Here is a 21,159-nt window from a genome sequence, read left to right on the forward strand (position 1 = left end):
GTCTCTGTCCTCGCTCTTTCTCCTCTTTGTCCTTGTTGTCGTCAAAGCTATTCTGGGTTACTGTGACCATGTAGGCATAAAAACTGTCTATTATTAAAGTGTTTGTCAGTTTAAAAATATGACAATGAAAGTGTCATTTTTCTTTTTCAAACATGCCTCTTTTTCTTTTACATCCAATCTTTCTCCCTCCCCCATTTCCTTCTCATTCATCAGCAATCTAAAAGAAAGTGACAAAGACCGCCGTCTGTCAGTGGAGGTCTGGGACTGGGATTTGACCAGCAGGAACGACTTCATGGGATCTCTGTCCTTTGGGATCTCAGAGCTACAAAAGCAAGGAGTAGACGGATGGTAAGGGAAAGTTGAACAGGTGCCCCAAAAAGAAAGGAGGGAATATTTAAGGGATTTTTTGTCGTCATCTGGTGGTAATCCTGGACTTTATCTGACAATGCTCTGTTTTATTCTGGGGCTTAGGTTTAAGATGCTATCCCAGGAGGAAGGAGAATACTTTAATGTTCCCGTCCAGCCAGAAGGAGAGGATGGTAACGAGGAGCTACGACAAAAGTTTGAGGTGACACAATGACTCAGAGCAACAGCAGGCTTAGTTTGTCTCTGTATTTGGATTATGGATTATTATTTCTTATTCCTCTTCTGATCCTCTTCTTTTTCCTCCTTTCTCCAGAGAGCGAAGGTAGGTCCAGGGAAGGCCGCAGACTCCTCGTCCTCTTCCTCGGTTTGCAAGTACGACAGCAACGGCAATCAGGACCGCGTCAAGCTTTCCGACTTCAACTTCATCATGGTTCTGGGCAAGGGCAGCTTTGGCAAGGTGAAGCACGTTCACGTACATCTGCGTGTTGAGAAACGTGAATCAGTCGTGTGAATCTCACCTGTTTACTTCTCGTCGACTCTTCTCAGGTGATGCTGGCTGAGCGGAAGGGTACAGACGAGCTCTACGCCATAAAAATCCTGAAGAAAGACGTGGTGATCCAGGACGATGATGTGGAGTGCACCATGGTGGAGAAGAGAGTCCTCGCTCTGTCTGGGAAACCACCTTTCCTCACTCAGCTGCACTCCTGTTTCCAGACCATGGTACGATAACGGCACACCGACTTAACATGAACATAAACTATTTTATAGATAACTGATGACTTATTCATCCCTGATCGATTTGTTCTCTGCTCCTTTCTTGGTCCTTTTATCTTTGTGCTCCAGGACCGATTATATTTTGTGATGGAGTACATTAACGGAGGAGACCTTATGTACCAGATCCAACAGGTTGGAAAGTTCAAGGAGCCTCATGCTGTGTGAGTACACACACCAACACAACAACACATTCATGTGATGATATCAATGTTCAGTATAAACAGTATCATGTAATATATCCTTTTCCTACTGGTGCTTTAACATCATTTCCTGTTTTCTGCTCTGCTTTGCTGTGATATCTGTTCCTCTTTGCCAGTTTTAAAGGATTTAGATAACTCTGTCAAATGATGAGCTGGCAATTATCCCCTAATTAGAGATTTATTTACGTGTGTGTCAGGTGCCTGCAGCTGCTTCACAGTTGAAGAGCTACAGGATTGATAATTAAAACATTATTTGAACACTTTTCATTTAATTCAACTCAGTCTTTTACTCAAAAGCATATCTTGATAGGTGTAATTTCTTCAAAGGTTAATTAAGTTAAGGTTAATGAAAATGATTATTTTCATGATGAATCAGTTCATTGTCTATAATATGTCAGAAAATGGGGAAAATTACATTTTATAATTTCTTAAAGCTCAGAGACGTCTTCAATTAACCTGTTTTGTCCAATCAATAGTCCAGAATCCAACGATATTCAGTTCAACTACTGAATATTTGATTATTACAATAGTTGCTAATTGACATTGAAAGTGATTAATCGTTACAGCTATAGTTATGTAGGTTAGTGAGTGACCACTTAATCACTAACAGGAAGTAGTTCATAATAACATAATCTCGAATAACTCTCACAAAGCCATCTCATAACATTTATAAAAGCTGCAAAATATAAATTTTGACATCATCAAACTGCCTGGAAATATGGGATATGCCCTGTCACTTTACTGTCTGCAGATCATTGTGTTTTTATCATTTAGGAATAGTGTATACTCTGTGTTCAAATGTAGGTTATGTACCTTTATTGTTTGTACCAAGTATTTTTCTATATGCAGCTGTATTCAACACTTGAGACCAAGACAATAAAGTATATCTTACCTTATCTGAGTGCTAACACACACACTCTCTGCTGTGTATCCATATCAACATAAATGTGTCTATAAACTGGTGTTTGTGTATTTAAGGTTCTATGCTGCAGAGATCGCCATCGGACTCTTCTTCCTTCACTCTAAAGGCATTGTGTATCGGTGAGTTAGTTTTTGAATCAGCTCAAAACTGCACATGATTATACACAAACATTTCAGACCAATAGTTGGCGTGTTTATGACCTGCATGTGTGTCTGCAGGGATCTGAAGCTGGACAATGTGATGCTGGACTCTGAAGGCCATATAAAGATCGCCGACTTCGGCATGTGCAAGGAGAACATGCTCGATGGAGTTACCACAAAGACTTTCTGTGGAACACCAGACTACATCGCCCCTGAGGTGTGTTTATATGCTGTGTGACGACTGGTCGGATTTGATTTTTCATATTTTTTACTTGAGACTAAGTCCTGTCTGAAATTATGTGTTGTAGATCATAGCCTATCAGCCTTATGGGAAGTCTGTGGACTGGTGGGCCTTTGGAGTACTGCTCTACGAAATGCTCGCTGGACAGGTTTGTATCCATTTACTATACTTCTTTTATAACTGAGAACACACAATTATGTCAAGAACTGAAAATACTAAAGTAGGTTTCTGTGTCCAGCCGCCTTTTGATGGAGAGGATGAAGATGAGCTGTTCCAGTCGATCATGGAGCATCACGTCTCGTATCCGAAATCCATGTCCAAAGAAGCCGTTGCAATCTGCAAAGGGGTGAGAACACAAGCTCAGATACACATACTGTATACATACAGACTCAATCTGGCTGCTAATCTCTCACCACTCTGAACGCTGGAGGCCTCGTCACATTAAGTGCTTTTTGTGTGGAGTCAAACTGCTCAAGAAAAATCTCTAACAGAGCCGACTGTCATTCTCCACTGACCCTAATTACTGCATCACTGCAAGCTAAGAATAATGGAAGAAAGGTGGAGGAAAGCCTCCTCTCACTGCCCACTTTATTAAGTATATCTGTGTATGGCTGCAACAAAAGATTATTTTATTAGTTATTCATCTACCAATTCTTTTCATGATTATTTATTTGATCAATAACACTTCAAAAAATGATGAAAATATGTCCATCACAACATCCTGGAGTTGAAGGTGATGTCTTATTTTGACCAGACAACTTTCAAATACTCTTCTTGAATCAGCAAATGCTAATTTATCTCATCCCTCCTCACCCTCTGAGTGTGACTTAAAGCAGCTATAATGAGTATTTTTATAATGACTTTGTGCTTGTAGTGATGGATCTACAGAGAATTATGACTCCTCGGCTTTACAGAGTTTTCATAGCGAGTTTCAGCTCATTGTTTAACTTTTTAATTTACAGTTTTGGTTCACGTTCACTTCTCTCATACTGTTGTTTTCACTACCTGCTCCACACACGGACACAATTAGAAATTAGTTGGTGAACATAGTGGAGCATTTAGCCACTAAAAAGAGTTGATAGAGACCAAAAACAGAGCTGAAAAAAGTGAATATTTACATTTCTGACTTACATTCACCAGGTGTACAAAAACATGATTCAAAATGAAAGATAATGTGGCTCTGTGACAGCTGGATGTATAAAGTAGCAACCATTCACTAATAGGTTCAACATATCAACTTAAAAGGTCACAACTTGCCCAAAAGAGGACAAAACATAACTTATTACAGCTTTAATGTAGACATTATGAAGGGCTCGTGGGTCTGGATCAGTTTGGGAAAAAGTTATATACACATATATACATATATACATATACACAGGAGACCCTAACCATAACTATAGTCAATACTTGCCTAACCTCTAACCCTTAACCACTGATCCAAAAATCAGTTTTTTACCAATCTGTCCCCAATTAGACAAGTCGTTCCCGAAAGTAGCCTATGACAGACCACACATACACACACACACACACACACACACACACACACACACACACACACACACACACACACACACACACACACACACACTTACTCCTCTCACATGCTGTCTGTGTGTGTGTGATTTTTAGCTGATGACCAAGCATCCAGGTAAGCGTCTGGGCTGTGGTCCAGAGGGGGAGAGAGACATCAAGGAGCATGCCTTCTTCCGCTATATAGACTGGGAAAAACTGGAGAATAAAGAAGTCCAGCCGCCTTTCAAACCTAAAGCTGTGAGTATTGTTCACACATATACGCCCTCTTCAGCTGTGTTTGAATATCACCTGAAACTCACTGACGGTCATAGATTTTTGATTACAATACTAACGGAAATGACACACACACGATTAGGTCGAACTCCGGAGGTAAGTCAGAGAAATTGTTAAATCGCTCACCTCCCCCCCACCCCCCCCAAACCCCAACCATCACCTGCCGTTGGTCACTACTCTGATGAATGCAGAGTTTGTGAGCGTAGTTACCAACGATAATGCTAAGATACCACTGGCTCACATATGGATACCAATGGAAATCCACAGTTTCGGCTGTGAGTGATTTGATTGGTTGATGCCATGTTTTTAGTTGTATTTCTCTTTTTTCTCTTTGTTTGTTGTTGTTGTCCTTTTTTTCTTGCATCCTTCATCATACTCACTCCACCTCCCTCCCCCCATCTTCCCTTGCTACCCCTCTCCTCTCCCCCCATCTCTCTCTTTCCTTTCCATTGGCAGTGTGGGCGTGATGCGGAGAACTTTGATCGTTTTTTCACACGCCACCCCCCTGAGCTGACCCCCCCAGATCAGGAGCTTATAGCCAACCTGGACCAGGAAGAATTCCAAGGCTTCTCATTTGTTAACCCTGAGTACCCTCCTACACCTCACTGACCATGCCACATATCACTGGGCTGCACTAGTAACCCCCCCTCCCCCCACCCTCCCACCACCACCTCAGAAACATACACAAAACAATAAAAATAAAAGATAAAAATCACCATGATGTCATATCCAGGCTGAATTCAGCAGGGTTGAGAGCTTAAAGGAAGAGTTCGACATTTTAGAAACGTTGCTTACTTACTTTCTAAATGAGAAGATTTACCACTCCTAAATGTTACCCCTCCGAGATTAGCCCAGTTTAGCATATAGACTTGAAGCTTGGATCTCTCCAAAATTCAAAAATATGCCTTCCACAACACCTCTAAAGTGAACATGTTTTATCTCATTCATAAAAAGTGATAATTTGTAGTTTTAAGGGTAGTTACATGCTTTCACTATTTCTTAGCAAACAACAGCCAGGTGCATCGACTTCCTGGAGTCTTGTAATCACACACACACACACACACACATACACACACACTACGTAATTTCCCCTAAAATTCATGATAGCCCCAGGACCTGTGAGGCGAGGGTCACGTGACCATCAGAGACCGCCAACAGTGTCAGTAGACTAATTTTAAGTAGCTAGTCCATGATGAAGCTCACAACACAAGTGCCCAGGGAAAATAAAATTCTCTACAGCGAACAGAAAACACAGGAAAGCTTGATGATCAACGAGCCGTGTTTCTTTATTTTTCTATAAAGTTTTGATGAACCAGTAGCTTACCTTACCACTGTGATTTGAAGGTAATCGAGCAAAAAAAATAAAAATAGACGTGTAGCACAGAAATACGATTTTATACCCTTCATAAATATTCATGCAAACATCAACCATATTTTAAAAAAAAAGACACATTAAATATCTCTTCGAGCTTTAGAGGTGCTGGTAGGTGTATGTTTGAACCATGCAGAGAACCAGCTGTACTTAAAGGGGAACTCCACCAATTTTACAAATCAAAGTCTGTTTACTGCATGTATGAAAAAAGCCATATGTGTCTCCAGAAGAGAGAAATTTCCTCGAGTAATGTCACTTAAATCTGGTCTGTAGTGCGCTCTTCATCTCCGCTTGAGGTTAGCTGCTTCTAGTATAACACACCTGAATTTCCAACTAAGTGGGCAATGTAGACGCCATGTCTGGACAAGAAAGACAAATGCATGGACTAAGACATTATCTTTGCTTCTGCTGCATCAGTTTTGATCCTTTTTTAAAAAACTGTCCATCATGAAACCCAAACAATGTTTTAGAGGGGAGAATCTAAATCTGTGCAGTTTTTTTTTAAAATGCACAGACATGAGATCGATATCAATCTTCTCATCTCACTCTCGGAAAAAGAAAAGCGCGTTTCCCAAAATGTCGAACTACTCCTTTATATAATATCCAGATGGAAATGCAGACAGGTGCGCAAACGCTAACAATCAGGAGAAATATTCAGATAATCAGGTGTCAAGTTGCCAGTAGGAGACCAGTAGTCTTGTTTCTAGCGGTCATTCTGTTTTCAGTTTACTGTGGATCAGAGCATCAAGTTATCCTGCTGCTCTCATATCAGCTCTACTGACTGGATTTCTATCTTTTAGCGAAGAAATGTTGCTCACTCCTGAATGCTGCCCGGCTCCTAACACTGGCAGGTTCAGGTCACAGTCCGATCTCAGACAGGGCCGATCTGAACTCACTCTCTCTGTGTGCGTGTGTGTGCGTGTGTGCGTGTGTGTGTGCGTGTGTGTGCGTGCATGTGTGCGCGTGTGTGTTTCACCCTCCCTGTAATTGCATATTGACTATGACCTATCAGTAATATTGATGAGTGTACTATGATCACATATTGGTAATAATCATACTGTGTAAGTGAAAACTGACCAATTGCTTTGCTATGATTGTTTGAGTACTAATCAGTTTCCTAATGTTGACTTTACTTTCGTCTATAGGACCAAATACTTCTACACTTTCTGTTCAGTCAGTGTTGTGGTGAGCTTATCGGAAATTTTTTTGGTGATTTCATTTTTAACCAGTTGGAGGATAGAAGTCCGTATACATGCAGTCAGCAAGGGTGTAGGTCAGTGTCGAGTTAGTGTTTTTTTGACTGAAAGCTCATCTCCTTTTCTCCATTACTGAAAACATTACACTGTGCTTTTAACGACAGAGGGCATATCTCTTAGCTTGTAAACAACTATTTCTTTTGGGGGTGGGGGGGTTGGGGTGGGATTTCTCTTTCGATGAAACCCTGTAGAGTCTTGTGAAGCTGGTAGTTTGTTAGAGTACAGAAACATGTCCAAAAGTGCCAAAATAAGGTTCAGATTCACAAGGGTGCAGTCAAAAAATGTCCTAGAACTGTGATGAAGGGCAGCCATTTTGTGCCATTTTACAGTACGTGTATAATTATTAGAATATGCATTAAAGCTTATCTGTTCTCCAATACAGCACCCTTTTAAAGTCATTTTCATATATAAAATGAATTGTCTGAGAAGACAAAGTGTGTTTCAATGTGAGACTGGTTGTATTATCTTTTTTTTGTAACTGTGTAACGATGCAGGGTAGTAATGTGTCAAATCTAGTTCTTTGAGCTCGTACTGTATCAAAAAAAAAAGGGAGGCGGCAGCGGCATGGTGACATCACATGTTGTTGTCATGACAAAATTCATGTTGTATAAAGATGATATATGATACTGCCAGGTGAAGGAAGTGAGCGCTTATTGTGATGACGGTAACGATGACCAATCATTCATGAGATAACAAGATGTAGTATGAGAAAATATATAAATATATATATCAAGTCCTGCAGAGAGATATTTGAATAAATTGTTATGGATGAGAGAGAGATGCTTCTGTGGATTGTGAAATTGTCCTGTATGACTGGAAACTGATAATATACTCACTGGTGCCTACCAGACTACTTCTGTTGTGTCTGCCTTGTTACTGCTGTTACACCCAAAAAACACTCGTAGAAAAAAAAGAGCAACTTTCTGGGACGTTATTTGGTTTCTTGCTGAGAGTTAGACGAGATGATCGATCCTTACTGTCAGCAAGAAGCGCTTAAGTTTAACATCTAGAATGTCTATTTATTGCTTGATCCCTCATATTTAGCATTTTATAAGCAATATCAACAACAACAAAAAGTTCATAACGCACTACAATTTAGCTGTAAGCTGATATAAAGACATTGATAAATATTTATGAATGTAATTGTCAAGAGTTAAAACTTTTATAAAGCATTTAGTGTCATGATATCAACAGTTGGAAAGTATGAAGCTGTGATTTCTGGTGTGATAAACAGAAACTAACATTAGATACCGTTGGCACTTTTCAATTCATCTCATATTAGAAATATTTTGATATCTGTTACCTTAACAACTTTTTATTTTCTATAAATAAATAAAGAGTTTGGTTAAGCAGCAATTTATTATGTGTACTGTTGGGGCAAAATCACCTGTTTTTGATATAATCTGCAAAAAGAATTGATGTGACTGCACAGTACAAAGTAATGAGGAGTTCCACTTTATATTTTTCTTTATATATTTATAGATGTATTACTAATACTACTTACTAATACACATGTACACTATTAGTCACAGGTGAGTTTCAAATATTTTAACAAATGTGTTCAAAACGTATGAAGTTTCATTCTTGATCTTGAAATGAGTCATGATAATAGTAATAGTAGTAAAAGAAGTGAAAAAATGTAACTTTATATCCATTAAATACATTTTTTGGTCTTTCAGCCTTCATCATTAATAGTGTTTGCTCAGTTGTGATGCAAGAGGCAATATATAAAAAGCTTAATTCTTTATTTATATAATAAGTACCGTACTTTATATCAACATATAGAGTTGTGTTGTTAAATTATTAAATGTTTATACACCAGTTTTTGTATAGTGCATAAAATGTTAAATTTTGGGGGGTTAAACCACAAAGCAAAAGGAAAAAAACTCCACACACTGTAGAAATAAAACATGCACCCACACCTGCTTCACATACACAAATGAGCTGAATTAGTGTACGAGGACCAGTGGTAGAGATGGGAAAGTTTCTGATGCCTCAGGTCAGCTGGAAGCCCTGTGATGAGACAAAAGGAGGAGGTAGGAAACCAAACACTCTGTGTGATCTCTGTGTGTTTGTAATACATGTGTCTTGCCTGAGGCTCACTGCTTCACTTCCTTGTGTGAACTCCTTTCCGGTTGTGGTTTGGTCTGCAGCTGGTCTGTTTTTATCGATCTTTGTCTGTTTCTGGAACATTGTCTCTCTCTCTCTCTCTGGTTCTGGAAGTTTGTCTTGGGGTCTATCTGCGTCTATTAATGTTGAACTGTTTCAGGGGGTCTTCTCTCCATCTCTTGACTGTGTTTCTTGGGTTTGTTGGCAGGGGTATGTTTGTTTTTTGTCGACTTGCTCCCCACCCTTCAGTCTTGTATGGAGTCATTGCTGTGTTGTGCTGAGTCCAGACTTCAAAGTCATCGTCATGGTGCCACCCATTTACAGATTATCAGAGGAGTCCTGAATCTGATGACTTAACAAATGACTTTAACTTTAACACCGATGACTTGTGACTTCACTTTGACTTTAGACTTTAGACTTTAGACCACCGCAAATCCAAAAATTAAACCTACATTCATTCGTATTTTTGATTCAACAATGGATCAAATGGTGAACTGTAATGTCAAGGGGGTTGTTTATAGTATATGGTATAGTATATACAGTTTATAGTCAAACTCAATTGCTGTTTCCTTCAGCTTTAAGCGTTTTTAGCATCTTTTAGCTCATTAATTTTTGGGTGGTTTTATTTTCTACTGCTCTCAAGATCATTTCCGGCAGCACCAGGCAGCTGTTTTGAGCAAAAAAAAGAAACTCTAATTGGAGTGTCCCAGTAGTTGAATGGTTACTGCCACAAAACTGCAAAGTCCCTGTTTTTGTTCCAGTGAGGGACCTTTGTTGCATGTAATACCCATCTCTCTCCCTCTCTCTCTCCCTCTCCCCTTGTTTCTTATCTGCCTCTGCACACTATCCAATAAAGGCAAAAATGCCAGCAAAAAACCCCCAAAAGGGGCTTTAATTAAACTTCCTGCACGCTTCCTGCACAGCACCAAACTGTGGACAGATAAAGTTGGCGACCATAGTGGAGAACACAGTGGAGCTGAATAAGTTTCTCAGAGGTTGGTAAAATTAGAGTTAAAAGGAGCGTGAATTTTGGATCTACATGCTGAGAAGTATTTGGGGTAACTGTTTGCTACCAACTTGACAACTTGCTACTATGACAACCCCATCAGATTTGGATCTAAAGACTATTATGTGTTCAAAATAAAACTCATAGCTGCCACTGAGGTCATGTTCCCTTTTGAAGGTATATTTTAAAGACTGACTTATTATTAGATGATATATATATTATTTTGACTCAGCATCTTTTTAAGTTGCATTTTCATGAAGAGCAATAATGTGCTTTCAAATGCATTTAGATCATTAGTTGATGAAGGGAAAATGTACATGTCTAATATGACTATACATTCAGTAAAGGGTGAATAATGTATATATTTAATTAGGACTTGAAACACACGATGTAATGCTTGTTATGATGTGGTTTATGTGTACATATTTATAGGATACAGACTCTCAGGGCTAACATGTTAAAATGAAAACACTTCTTTTCCAACATGGTCTCTTGACTCTGACTTTACTCAGCACCTCATAGACTTGAGACTCACTTGTGACTTGCAAAACACTCACACTGTCCCACCTCTGCAGATTATGACTAAAATATGTCTCTCTGTGTGCTGAAAAAGTGGACCTCCCCTTGCCTCCTTCTCTACCCGTCATCATTGTGCTTCTATGGGAAACTTGTTCACTTTACTTGTTGTCTAACTTGTTCTTCCACTGGATTAAAAACGTTTAACGCTGTATAAAATGAACTCCACTTTCATTTTTCTAAATCTTTCTCTCTCCGTCTCCGTCTCATCTCTCTGTGGCAGAAATCTCGCCGTGACGTGGGCAACTTTGACAAGGAGTTCACAAAGATGGTGGTGGAGCTGACGCCGACAGACAAGCTCTTCATCATGAATCTGGACCAGAATGAGTTTCAAGGCTTCTCCTACACCAACCCTGAATTCATCATACAAGTCTGAGGAGTTCCTGTTGGTTAGACGCAGCCCAGCCAAAGGCTTAACTCCAAACCTGCACAGACCAGTTACATTTCATCCAAGTGTCATCCTGCTTTATCTTCATCGCCACCACCTGGACTCAAACTACTGAAGCTGAAGCCAAAATGTCTCATATCCAAATCCTCAAGACTCACATCAGCATCTAAACACATTTACACCTCCCCACAGACCCTCCACTGACATCTACAAAACATACAAGAGAAACGGAATAATAGTTTTATACGTTTAACTGCAGATTGGTCACAGTGGGACTGAGCTTTGACCGGTAGCCACAACTGCAGGCGTGTGTAGTATTCACGGGACCTCGTCAATACAGAGGCCAGCGATCAAGAGTCGCAGTGAATGTGTAACTGTGTGTATGTGCATCCATTGATCTACAGCCGTGTGTGTTTGTTTACTTGATTTCCTTCTCCTCTTCGGCCTGTAAAAGTTGCGTCATGAACATTCCACGATCAATATGTCATGTATGTGCTCACACACACACACACACAGACACACACATACACACACACACACACACACACACGTGTCTGTGCAGGCTGCAGCGGTCTGGAGGGAAGGAAGGATTTTTTTGAAAATCCTGATTTATAACCTCATGTCTAAGTTAGTCCGGAACTTAGTCTACAGCACGTCTCGTCTTCCAAATTGATGCAAAAAAAACCTAAAAAAACAAGAAAAAAAAGGACATAACCCCCCCCCCCCCCCCCTCCAAAATGCCTGTTGGCAGCGATATTCTTCTTCTTAATCTCCCTCTTCTATATGGCACTGTGTACGCAGTGGGTTAGTGCTGTGTAGGCCTATACAGTCTTTGTGGTGCAGCTCCTCTATGCATGCCATATTTGTAGGTACAAGTAGTTCTTCAAGATTTGCTTTTTGACATATCAGAGGAGATATATTATAAGAAAAAAAACCTTTTGTGTCTTGAATTTAATCAATGCAAGTCAAGTTTTTTGAAATATCCATGCTCAAATCAAGTTTCATTTCCCCCTCCGAATGTGTGTGTGTGTACGCTATCTCTAATAATGTCAAAAAGAGTTTGCTTTACAGTACAAAGCACGGATCAAACAGACAGTTTTTTTTTGGCTGTCCGTGACAAGAAAATATGCGAATCTGTGGAATGAACATATAAAGTAGTTGTAATAATTCTGTATGACTTGTGTTTCAATGTATATGTAAATAGGAATGGGATATAGAGCTATAAGTGGTTTTCATGTTACTGAACACTATTACCCCTTCACCTTTTTTCTGTTTTACCCTCACCTGTCAATTTTTTTTCTTTGACCTATTTTTTCCTCTCCTTTCTATAAAAAAATCATCTTTTCTTTTCTTTTTCCCTCTCCAGTTCTCCCCGGTCCACAGCTAACACTCACGTTAAGTAAGTTTTGAGGAGAAGGAACTGGGGAATGAGATAAGAAAGAAAAGAGGAAGAGGAGAGGAGAGGAGAAGAGAGGAGGGGGAAATAAAATGTTTACTATGCAAAAGGCAGAAGAATAAGAAGACTTAAAGAGAGGAAGGCAACTTTTATAAAGTGGCCTAAAGAAATCGTGTAACAGGACAGTAATCTTGTGTTGCATGCGCCGTCTTTACCTGCGCGTGAGAGACACGTACAGTATGATACCTTCATTAAAATGAATTATCATAAGACCATTTCAGTAACTCTGGCTCCTGTGTTTTCACTCTATGTAATAATGTATCTCCACTTAAAGGAGAGATTCATATTTTTAAGCTCTGTCAGGTGCCCATGTGAAGATTAATGGAGGTGTAGCTTGCTGTAGTCGTTCCTCCTTTCTTCCTATTCTGCTTTTAATGTAAGTGATGGAGGATAAACTGGAGGACTGTAGATTTTGTCTCTGATCACTTACATTGAAAGAGCTTCAGGAAAGGATATTTTAATGACCAGTATGAACAGGAGGAATGATTACAGCAAGAAAAGACATCTTCAATGTACATTTGGGCACCTGACTGTTGTTTTAACCCTTACACACTGTTCATAGTCTGGTTTATAATTAGTCTCTACACCAAGTCATATTCATAAATTCCCTGTCAGTCATTAATAAATGTTTGATTATTAATTAATGAAGCTGTCAGAGAACAAACAGATTGTATTCATTTTGTTTATGGGGAAAAAAACTCTTCACAATCACTATTTTGTGATCTTGGAGAACATTTTATAGAATATGAAGAATTTGAAGTCAAACTTGTACATTTGCATATACGAAAATGTGCACACCATTTTTTTTAAAAAGATACATTTTATTTCAGTTTTTGTATACTGTAGGTCACATTAGGAACATTAGGAATGGTCCAGCTAACATATAGTGCAAATGATTTTCAAATTTGACCCTGAACAGTATTTAAGGCTTAAGAAAAAATTGTGAACATATCCTTCTATATTGAAATTAAGTACAACCACATGTAGTGTACAATAAGCAACAGCTACAAAAAAAGTGACTCAGTGGTGAGTCATCCTATCAAAATAGACTTTAATCATGACTTTATCCTTCAAAACCTAATTTGTATACTGACAATGACATTTTGCCTCGGACTTGACGGTGAAGAGGCTTGACAGTGCTGAGCCTGAGTCTGTTTGATTCATGGACTGAAAGGATAAATCTGGGTGGACAAAGTGAAAGAAATTAGCTTGCTGAGATGCATTAGAGAAAGTCGTTTAACTCCTAATTGCTCCAGTGGTTTCTATTACAAGGTAGTATCAAAAAGTAATATAAAGTTGTATATGTTCTTTAACACTGTGTAAGTATCTCACAGATATGATGGTGGGTAATGTGGATATTTTACTGTTAGGAAAGATGTTTTTTTTTTAATTATTTCATAATGAGGCACCATATTTTTTGGTAAGTGCTTTGATTGCTTGGGCTTCTCCACACATATGGTCTCCCACTTTATATCCAAATCTATAAATATTCAAATTTCTCATTTATTTTTTATCCATTCATACGAAGGAGTCTCTTGGACGGCTCCTGTCCCATTTACTGTTGGATGGAGTCCTGATGAGGATATTAATATGAAGGATGTGTGATGAGTAAACAGCAGCGATATCGGCCAAAAAGCTCTTCAGGAATTAGCATATCTGGCTTTTAGTTCATACACTTCATTTACATATATGGAAGAGCAAAATATTAGAAAAATATTAGGGCTGCAATTGACAATCATTTACATAATCGATTAACCTGCTCATTTCCCCACTAAATCAGCTTATCACAAATGTCTATCACATCTCATCTGACTTTTTGTACACTAAACGATTCATTGATTACTTGAGGAGAGAGAAATATTCATATATTCATAGATTTTTGGAGTTTTCAGTGAGGGAGAAGGAGGATTAATCTAACTCAGCAATTGAACGTTTTCTGGAAAACACATCAGATGCAAACTATTATTCAAAGCAGAGAGTTTTTTTTTTTAGATATCATAAAACTTGTCATTCATTTATTTGGAAAGCACCTTTCATACAAAAAGACAACTCAAAGTGCTTCACATAATGCACATCTACATAAAGAAAATATTGTTGTAGAAATGTTGAGCTCATTAATTCAGAAACTCCAGGAGATATGGACACATGGCACATAGCAGCATTTTATATACATGACACATTTTTTCACAAATATAACAACAAATTAGAATTATAGATGTTTTAAAAGTGCAGAAACAAGATGAAGATAGAGAAATCAATAGACTTCTAGATAAATAGGGCTTACTAAGTAAAGATGTAAGTCCAAGGGGTCAAAGGTGGAGGAGAACATAAAGTTTTTCATTAGAAATTTAAGCAAAAAATCTGATTTCAGGACTTCAGTTTGGTTACACCAATACAATCTTGTTTCTTTCACTTTAACTCTCACATACTGTTTGGATAAATGTGACCCATTTGACAAAAAACACATAAATTACATTGTTTAAGCCTGAAAATTGTTCCTATAGTGGTCTAGAATGTAAAAAAAATAGCAATATTTAAAATATATTTTTGCACACAGAGGGTGTTTAAGTTTATCGTGAATATTCAAATATTGTTGCATCCTTCACTCAGAAATGATTAGGTCAGAAATAACTAAATATCATAATATAGTGTGATTGTGAATGTATTTTTTTTAATAAAAAAATAATAAAAATAAAGAAAGACATAAAATACATTAGAGGTTCAAAATTTGGTCAGGTATAATATAATATAATATAGTATAATATAATATACTATAATATAATATAATATAATATAATATAATATAATATAATATAATATAACATAATAGAATAGAATAGAATAGAATAGAATAGAATTTAATATAATATAATATAATACTACCACTCTTTCTGTCACTGGAGCCAACTAGCTGCTGTCCATGGTGCTGAACTGACTACACTGCTGGACTGATGCAGCAGCAGGTGTAACACACACACACACACACACACACACACACACACACACACACAGGGAGGCGGGGTCATAATGCAGTGGGTGCCCTGCAAAGTTGAACTACATCAAACTAGATGGAGTCGGGGAGGCGCTGGTGTTGCAGTTTTATCGGAACAACTTTTTCTTTTCTTTTTTTTATCCCGGCTCTATATTCATCCTCCACTCTGCTGCTCTTTCTACTCTGATTCTACTTTTATTGCACTACTGAAATCAAATCAGAAAAACATCCCCTTGGTCTTCTTGACATGGAAACAAGTCAACTCTGTGAACAAAGTCCGGTGCGTGTTTAGTTGAGGGGGAAATGACTCGTACAACCTCCACAGCTGTTCAACGATGCGAGTTTAACGCAGGTTTGCAGAAGATGTGCACAAAAGTTGGTTTTAATTCAGCCGGCTGGATCCACGCAAAGATAAGACACCGGGGGAAAGTTTTTAGGAGTTTCTAAACCCCGCTGAGGAGGAAGAGGAAGAGGAAGAGGAGGAGGCCGACATGAGGCTGTGTAACCGGGGTATGTTGATGCTGCTGACCACGGCGGGGGCTTTCTGCGCCTTCAGCCTCATGACCATCGCCGTGGGTACGGACTACTGGCTGTACTCCCGCGGGATGTGCCGCTCCAAGAGCCAAAACGACAACGAGACCGTCCGCAAGAACGAGGAGGTCCTGACTCACTCCGGTCTGTGGAGGACCTGCTGCACCGAGGGTAAACACATGACCTCTGCTGCTGTTTATGCTGGAAAAAAGTCACTTTACACCTTCACTATGTCACTCTTTATTAAGATATGTCAATCAAAACTCACTCAACAGAAATATATAGACAGCTGCTTCATATAGGTACTTCAGGCACTTCCACAGGAGTGAAAAAAGTACCATAAAGCACAATGTCATTGTACTGAGTGATAAATGCTACAAGTGGAATATTATGCTAGAATATTATAACAATTTATAATCGTGTTTTTTTTTATTGGAGATCAATTCCTCTGTTGATAATCATCACAACCAAATTCAAGATCTTGTTGAATTGACTCAACTCAATGAAAATGTTTGAAACCTTTGAAGCACCTAAAGTGTTGTACAAACTGAACTGTCAAGAAAAGAGACAAAACAATGTTAAAATAAGTATTATTGTGAGTTATTTATATTTATTTCTAAGGTAACTTTAAAAAATAGAGTTAGAAAGTGCTTTAAGTCTAAAACTACTGTACCATCACATCACACAGACATATCAGGGGGAGATGAAACAAGGAGAGTTTAAAAAATTGAATAGAAACCAACATGAAGTCTTTGTTGTTGGATTTTAATCTTTTAACTTTTAGACGATTTGTAAAAGCTTATTTAAATGTGGGAGCTGATCTGATGCTGATCATGATAGTGGTAAACTACCTTTAAATAACTGGCCTGCTGAACCAAAAGAGCTCAGTCTAAAACACGCTGAAGTTGTTTCATTATTTTATTTTTTATCTGCTTTGTCACTCACAGAAAGTTGTGAGAGAAAATTTGCGCTCCTGCAGTAAATCATACACCTCACAGATAAAAGGGTTCAAATCTGCTGACGGATTAAATTGACATTTGTCAATTATTTATCAATTTTAAATTGCACCTCTCACTTTCCTATCCAATATCTTCTGTTTGCTGTTCGTGTTTGTTTTCTGAATGAAATGAAAATATTCAGCTCTCTCTTTTCTCCTCACACACACACACACACACACACACACACACACACGCACGCACACAAACCCCCTCCTTCCTCTGCTGCCCCATTATCGCTAAGCTCCAAAATGGTTTAATGGAGAGGTAACAAAGCATGCAGAGGACGTCAATGCTTCAACAGTCTTGTCTGTCTTTGTATCAGACACACACAGACAGACGAGACGCTGCAGGATGTCTGTACATAATGTGAAATGAATTATTATAAGATGAGGCAGGCGGAGTAGATTTATTCATATTACTGATTGGTTGTTTGCACTGATTACAGCTAATGTAGCCCAGTGGCAGAGCTGTGGTTTCATTCATGTTAAACTACAATCAGATTATGAATAAGAGCTGAGAGAAAAGCAGAGCTGAGAGTCACACATGCTGTAAAAAAAGCTGTGAGAACTGACACCTCGTCTCCTTTTGTATCCCATCGTTTGAATAAATGTTTTCTCAGCTGTGAATTTTCTCTCTGACCTGTTCAATGCGGCCGAGTTGTAACCACTGAATGAGTTTTGTTTTGGTAACCATGGTGACCGAGTCACATCATCAATACTGGTCAATCAGTGCAGTGCATAGGGACACATTCATCAATATATCCCCCTGTGTGTGTGTGCAAATACTGAAAGGCACAAAAGGTTAGCGAGAGCAGGAAACACAAGTACAGCTGATTTCAGTCGCCATGAGAACAACAAATTTGTCCAAATTCAAACACGTCTTTGTCTTTACGGGTTATGAGTCCCTGTTTGTTTGATGGTTTGATGGTTAGTGGGACCAGTTAGTGTTTGCTATGGTTTGGATTCTTGCCAACATATAATGCCAGAGGATGTTTCCTCTCCTACAGAACATCTGTGAGTCAACTCGTGTCTGTTTGACCCCGCTGACATTGTCACATTAACTTACTGTATGTTGAATCTCATTGTATATTTGATAGTAAATGGTTAGTGATAAGTCTACACAGAAAAAAAGGAGCTGGAGTTGCAGAAAAGTGAGGAAAATGTAATGTGTAACGTGTGTGGACAGATAAAAAAAGGCTTCATCAACACTAATTTGAGGTTCCTCTGCTCTTTAAACATGAGATATGAGGAGCTGGTGATGCTTAATATGTTTAAAATGCAATTTTATAGCAGAACTGGACTTTGTGAAGCCAACACACAGTATATCCAGGCCCTTTAACATGCTGGATGTGAATCCCCATTCATAAAATATTCACTTTTATTCTCCTATGATGTTTTGTCTTAAGCACTTTGCAAATGCTGGATTGCTGCTAGCTGTTGCATACTGTGTAGTGAATCTGGTTTATTGTCCAGGTTCTACAGAAAAAGACATATACAGTAGTATTTAATCTTAATTGGAGTTCCAGAGAATAATTTAAATAAATGAAACTTCAAAATTAGTGTTGTCTTGACTAAATTAACCAGGAAATGTGCAAAGTCCCGAGTATTTATTGCAATGTTTCGACCTGGAAGTTTTTTTTATCAGGCAAACATTCATGTGGACAAGAAACAAGCAAAATATAAAGGCAACAAATGACCATGTGAAATTAACTCCTGCACCTCTATCAATTTTTACAGAGAAAACACATCATGTAGCCAATTATACTTTTTTTTTAGACATTAGGCTATTATTAAACAGAAGAATATGAATAATCTATAATAATCTATAATAATAAGCCATTATCAGACTAGACAGTAAGTCACTGCTATCTGTACATATCCAGAATGTATAGCTGTAATGATAAGTCGATCAACTATTTAATTAATCGCCAACAATTTTGATAATTGATTAATTGTTTTGAGTCATTTTTTCAGGAGAACATATCCAAATTCTCTGATTTGAGCTTCTCAATGTATTCTGGTTTATTTAGTCTTATTAACAGTAAACTGAATATTTTTGGGTTGTGGTCGGTCGGGGCAAAACAAGACATTTAAGGACGTAACCTTGAGCTTTGGGAAACAGTGATTGATATTTTTCACCATTTCCTGACATTTTATAATACCAAACCAGTAACAGATTAATCGAGAAAATAATGGACAGATTAATCGATAATGAAAAAATGTATTTGCAACCCTAACAGGAAGGAAAGCAGCAACCCTGTCCCCTAGAGATAATACGTTATACTTACTTGCAACAGCAAATACACAGTTACACGACTTTCATTATTTTTCTTTATTGATATAATCAATCAATATTAGCAGCTTATTTCTAGGTAACATGAAAAAACACTTCCTAGGGCAACTCTGTCAAAGAGATCCAAGTTTAGACACACATATTAGTCTCTTGGCTTCAGTCTGATATGCAAAATATTTCCGGTTAGACTTGGAGCTGAATTGAACTGAAAATCAATACAGAACAGCCCATTAAATAGTAGACATCATCACGTTAGCATTATGCAAGTCACTGTTACACAGAGTATGCAAAGTGTACTGGGTCAAAGAGACTGTGAGTTCTACTTACTTATGTCATGGTATAAAATGACACACATAGCAGAGTAATGATGATGTATACCATGATTACCTTCTGTGTTCCTCTGCAGGAACATTTCGGGGTGTTTGCAAAGACATTGATCATTTTGCTGAAGATGCAGACTACGAGCAGGACGCTGCAGAGTATTTACTACGTGAGTAAAACTTGTAACTGTTAGACCTGACTACAGAAATACAAGCCTCAGGAATTCAAATGTACAAATGTAATATATAGCTGAGTCTCGTCTCCTCCACTCTCCTCTTGTCTCATCTCCTCTCCTCTCAGGAGCAGTGCGGGCCTCCAGCCTCTTCCCCATCCTCAGTGTGGGTTTATTATTTCTCGGAGGTGTGTGCGTCGCTGCCAGCGAGTTCTACAAGTCGCGCTACAATGTCATCCTCAGCGCGGGCATTCTCTTCGTCTCTGCGGGTCAGAAACAATCCTCCACACACTGATTTCTTTATCATATCCATTTCATACAGTGTATATCATCACACCTGATTTCTCTCATCCTTCTCACCTCTTCAGGTCTCAGTAACATCATTGGCATCATCGTGTACATATCAGCCAACTCAGGTGACCCCAGCCAGAGCGACAACAAGAAGAGCTACTCCTACGGCTGGTCTTTTTATTTTGGGGCTCTGTCCTTTGTGCTGGCTGAGATGGTTGGCGTGCTGGCGGTGCACGTGTTCATAGAGAAGCACAGACAGCTGCGCACCAAAGGCCGGCCTTCCCTCATCAAGCCGCCCATCTCCCGCAGCTCATCTTACTACCGCAACCGTTATTACTACCAGAACCGCTGCCGCCGATACAGTTATAGGAGCAACCACAGTGGCGCGGAATCGACCTCACACTCCTTTCGAGCGTCCATGATGCGAGACCGAGAGCCATCAATCTCTGTCGAATCCAAGGCCATGCCTGGTGTGCCAACACCGGTGACAGTGGGCACGGACTTCATGCTCTACTCCTTGACCTCGCCTTTGAAGGACGGTAAAATTGACATGGCTGTAGATGATTTAACCACGGCAACGGCTCACAACAACACAGACATCCTGCCTGGAAACTGTGCGGCCAACAGAAGGACCACACCGGTCTGAGAGAAGAGGAACAGGAGGCGCTAATAATAGCAAGAGGAACTTAAACACTTAACAAGAGGGAGTTGTCTCATTTTCTCAGTGAATAAAGAGGAAAGTGTTTGGAGACTGAAGAAACCTGCATCTATGATTTACTGTTGACAAGTTGAAGTAAACAAGAACACAATTTGGACATCTAAAACGTCTGTGCTCATTGTGTGTCGTACTGCTATGCTGTTACAGTAGCTATATCTACAGTCTATCTGTAGTGTGTACGCGGTTCAGTGTGTATAGTAGCAGGAATGTGTGTGTGTGTGTCACACAGACA

General features: G+C 38.9%; 2 protein-coding genes across 2 annotated transcripts in view; both read left to right on the top strand.

The window, feature by feature from the left end:
- Positions 1 to 7,924, top strand: part of LOC128380002 (protein kinase C beta type-like) — a 32,082-nt gene extending 24,158 nt beyond the window's left edge. The window contains exons 7-17 of the mRNA XM_053339661.1: positions 214 to 348; positions 472 to 568; positions 680 to 823; positions 913 to 1,086; positions 1,210 to 1,301; positions 2,319 to 2,381; positions 2,481 to 2,619; positions 2,711 to 2,791; positions 2,882 to 2,989; positions 4,273 to 4,413; positions 4,906 to 7,924. Coding sequence (XP_053195636.1) covers positions 214 to 348; positions 472 to 568; positions 680 to 823; positions 913 to 1,086; positions 1,210 to 1,301; positions 2,319 to 2,381; positions 2,481 to 2,619; positions 2,711 to 2,791; positions 2,882 to 2,989; positions 4,273 to 4,413; positions 4,906 to 5,058 — 1,327 coding nt within the window. The 3' untranslated portion in view covers positions 5,059 to 7,924. The remainder of the gene's footprint in view (positions 1 to 213; positions 349 to 471; positions 569 to 679; positions 824 to 912; positions 1,087 to 1,209; positions 1,302 to 2,318; positions 2,382 to 2,480; positions 2,620 to 2,710; positions 2,792 to 2,881; positions 2,990 to 4,272; positions 4,414 to 4,905) is intronic.
- A 334-nt stretch (positions 7,925 to 8,258) lies between these two features.
- On the top strand, positions 8,259 to 20,855 carry cacng3a (calcium channel, voltage-dependent, gamma subunit 3a). The gene is made up of 5 exons (XM_053339751.1): positions 8,259 to 8,270; positions 16,087 to 16,306; positions 19,832 to 19,915; positions 20,047 to 20,187; positions 20,287 to 20,855. Exons 1-5 carry the CDS (start codon positions 8,259 to 8,261, stop codon positions 20,853 to 20,855), a joined length of 1,026 nt encoding a protein of 341 aa, XP_053195726.1.
- Positions 20,856 to 21,159: the final 304 nt, after the last annotated feature.

Source organism: Scomber japonicus, chromosome 2, assembly GCF_027409825.1.
Source record: "Scomber japonicus isolate fScoJap1 chromosome 2, fScoJap1.pri, whole genome shotgun sequence".
In the NCBI taxonomy this organism is placed as follows: domain Eukaryota; kingdom Metazoa; phylum Chordata; class Actinopteri; order Scombriformes; family Scombridae; genus Scomber; species Scomber japonicus.

Coding starts and splice junctions, on each gene's coding strand:
- cacng3a (XM_053339751.1), top strand. Junction 16,307..19,831: donor GAGGACCTGCTGCACCGAGG/GTAAACACATGA, acceptor GTTCCTCTGCAG/GAACATTTCGGGGTGTTTGC. Junction 20,188..20,286: donor CATTCTCTTCGTCTCTGCGG/GTCAGAAACAAT, acceptor TCACCTCTTCAG/GTCTCAGTAACATCATTGGC.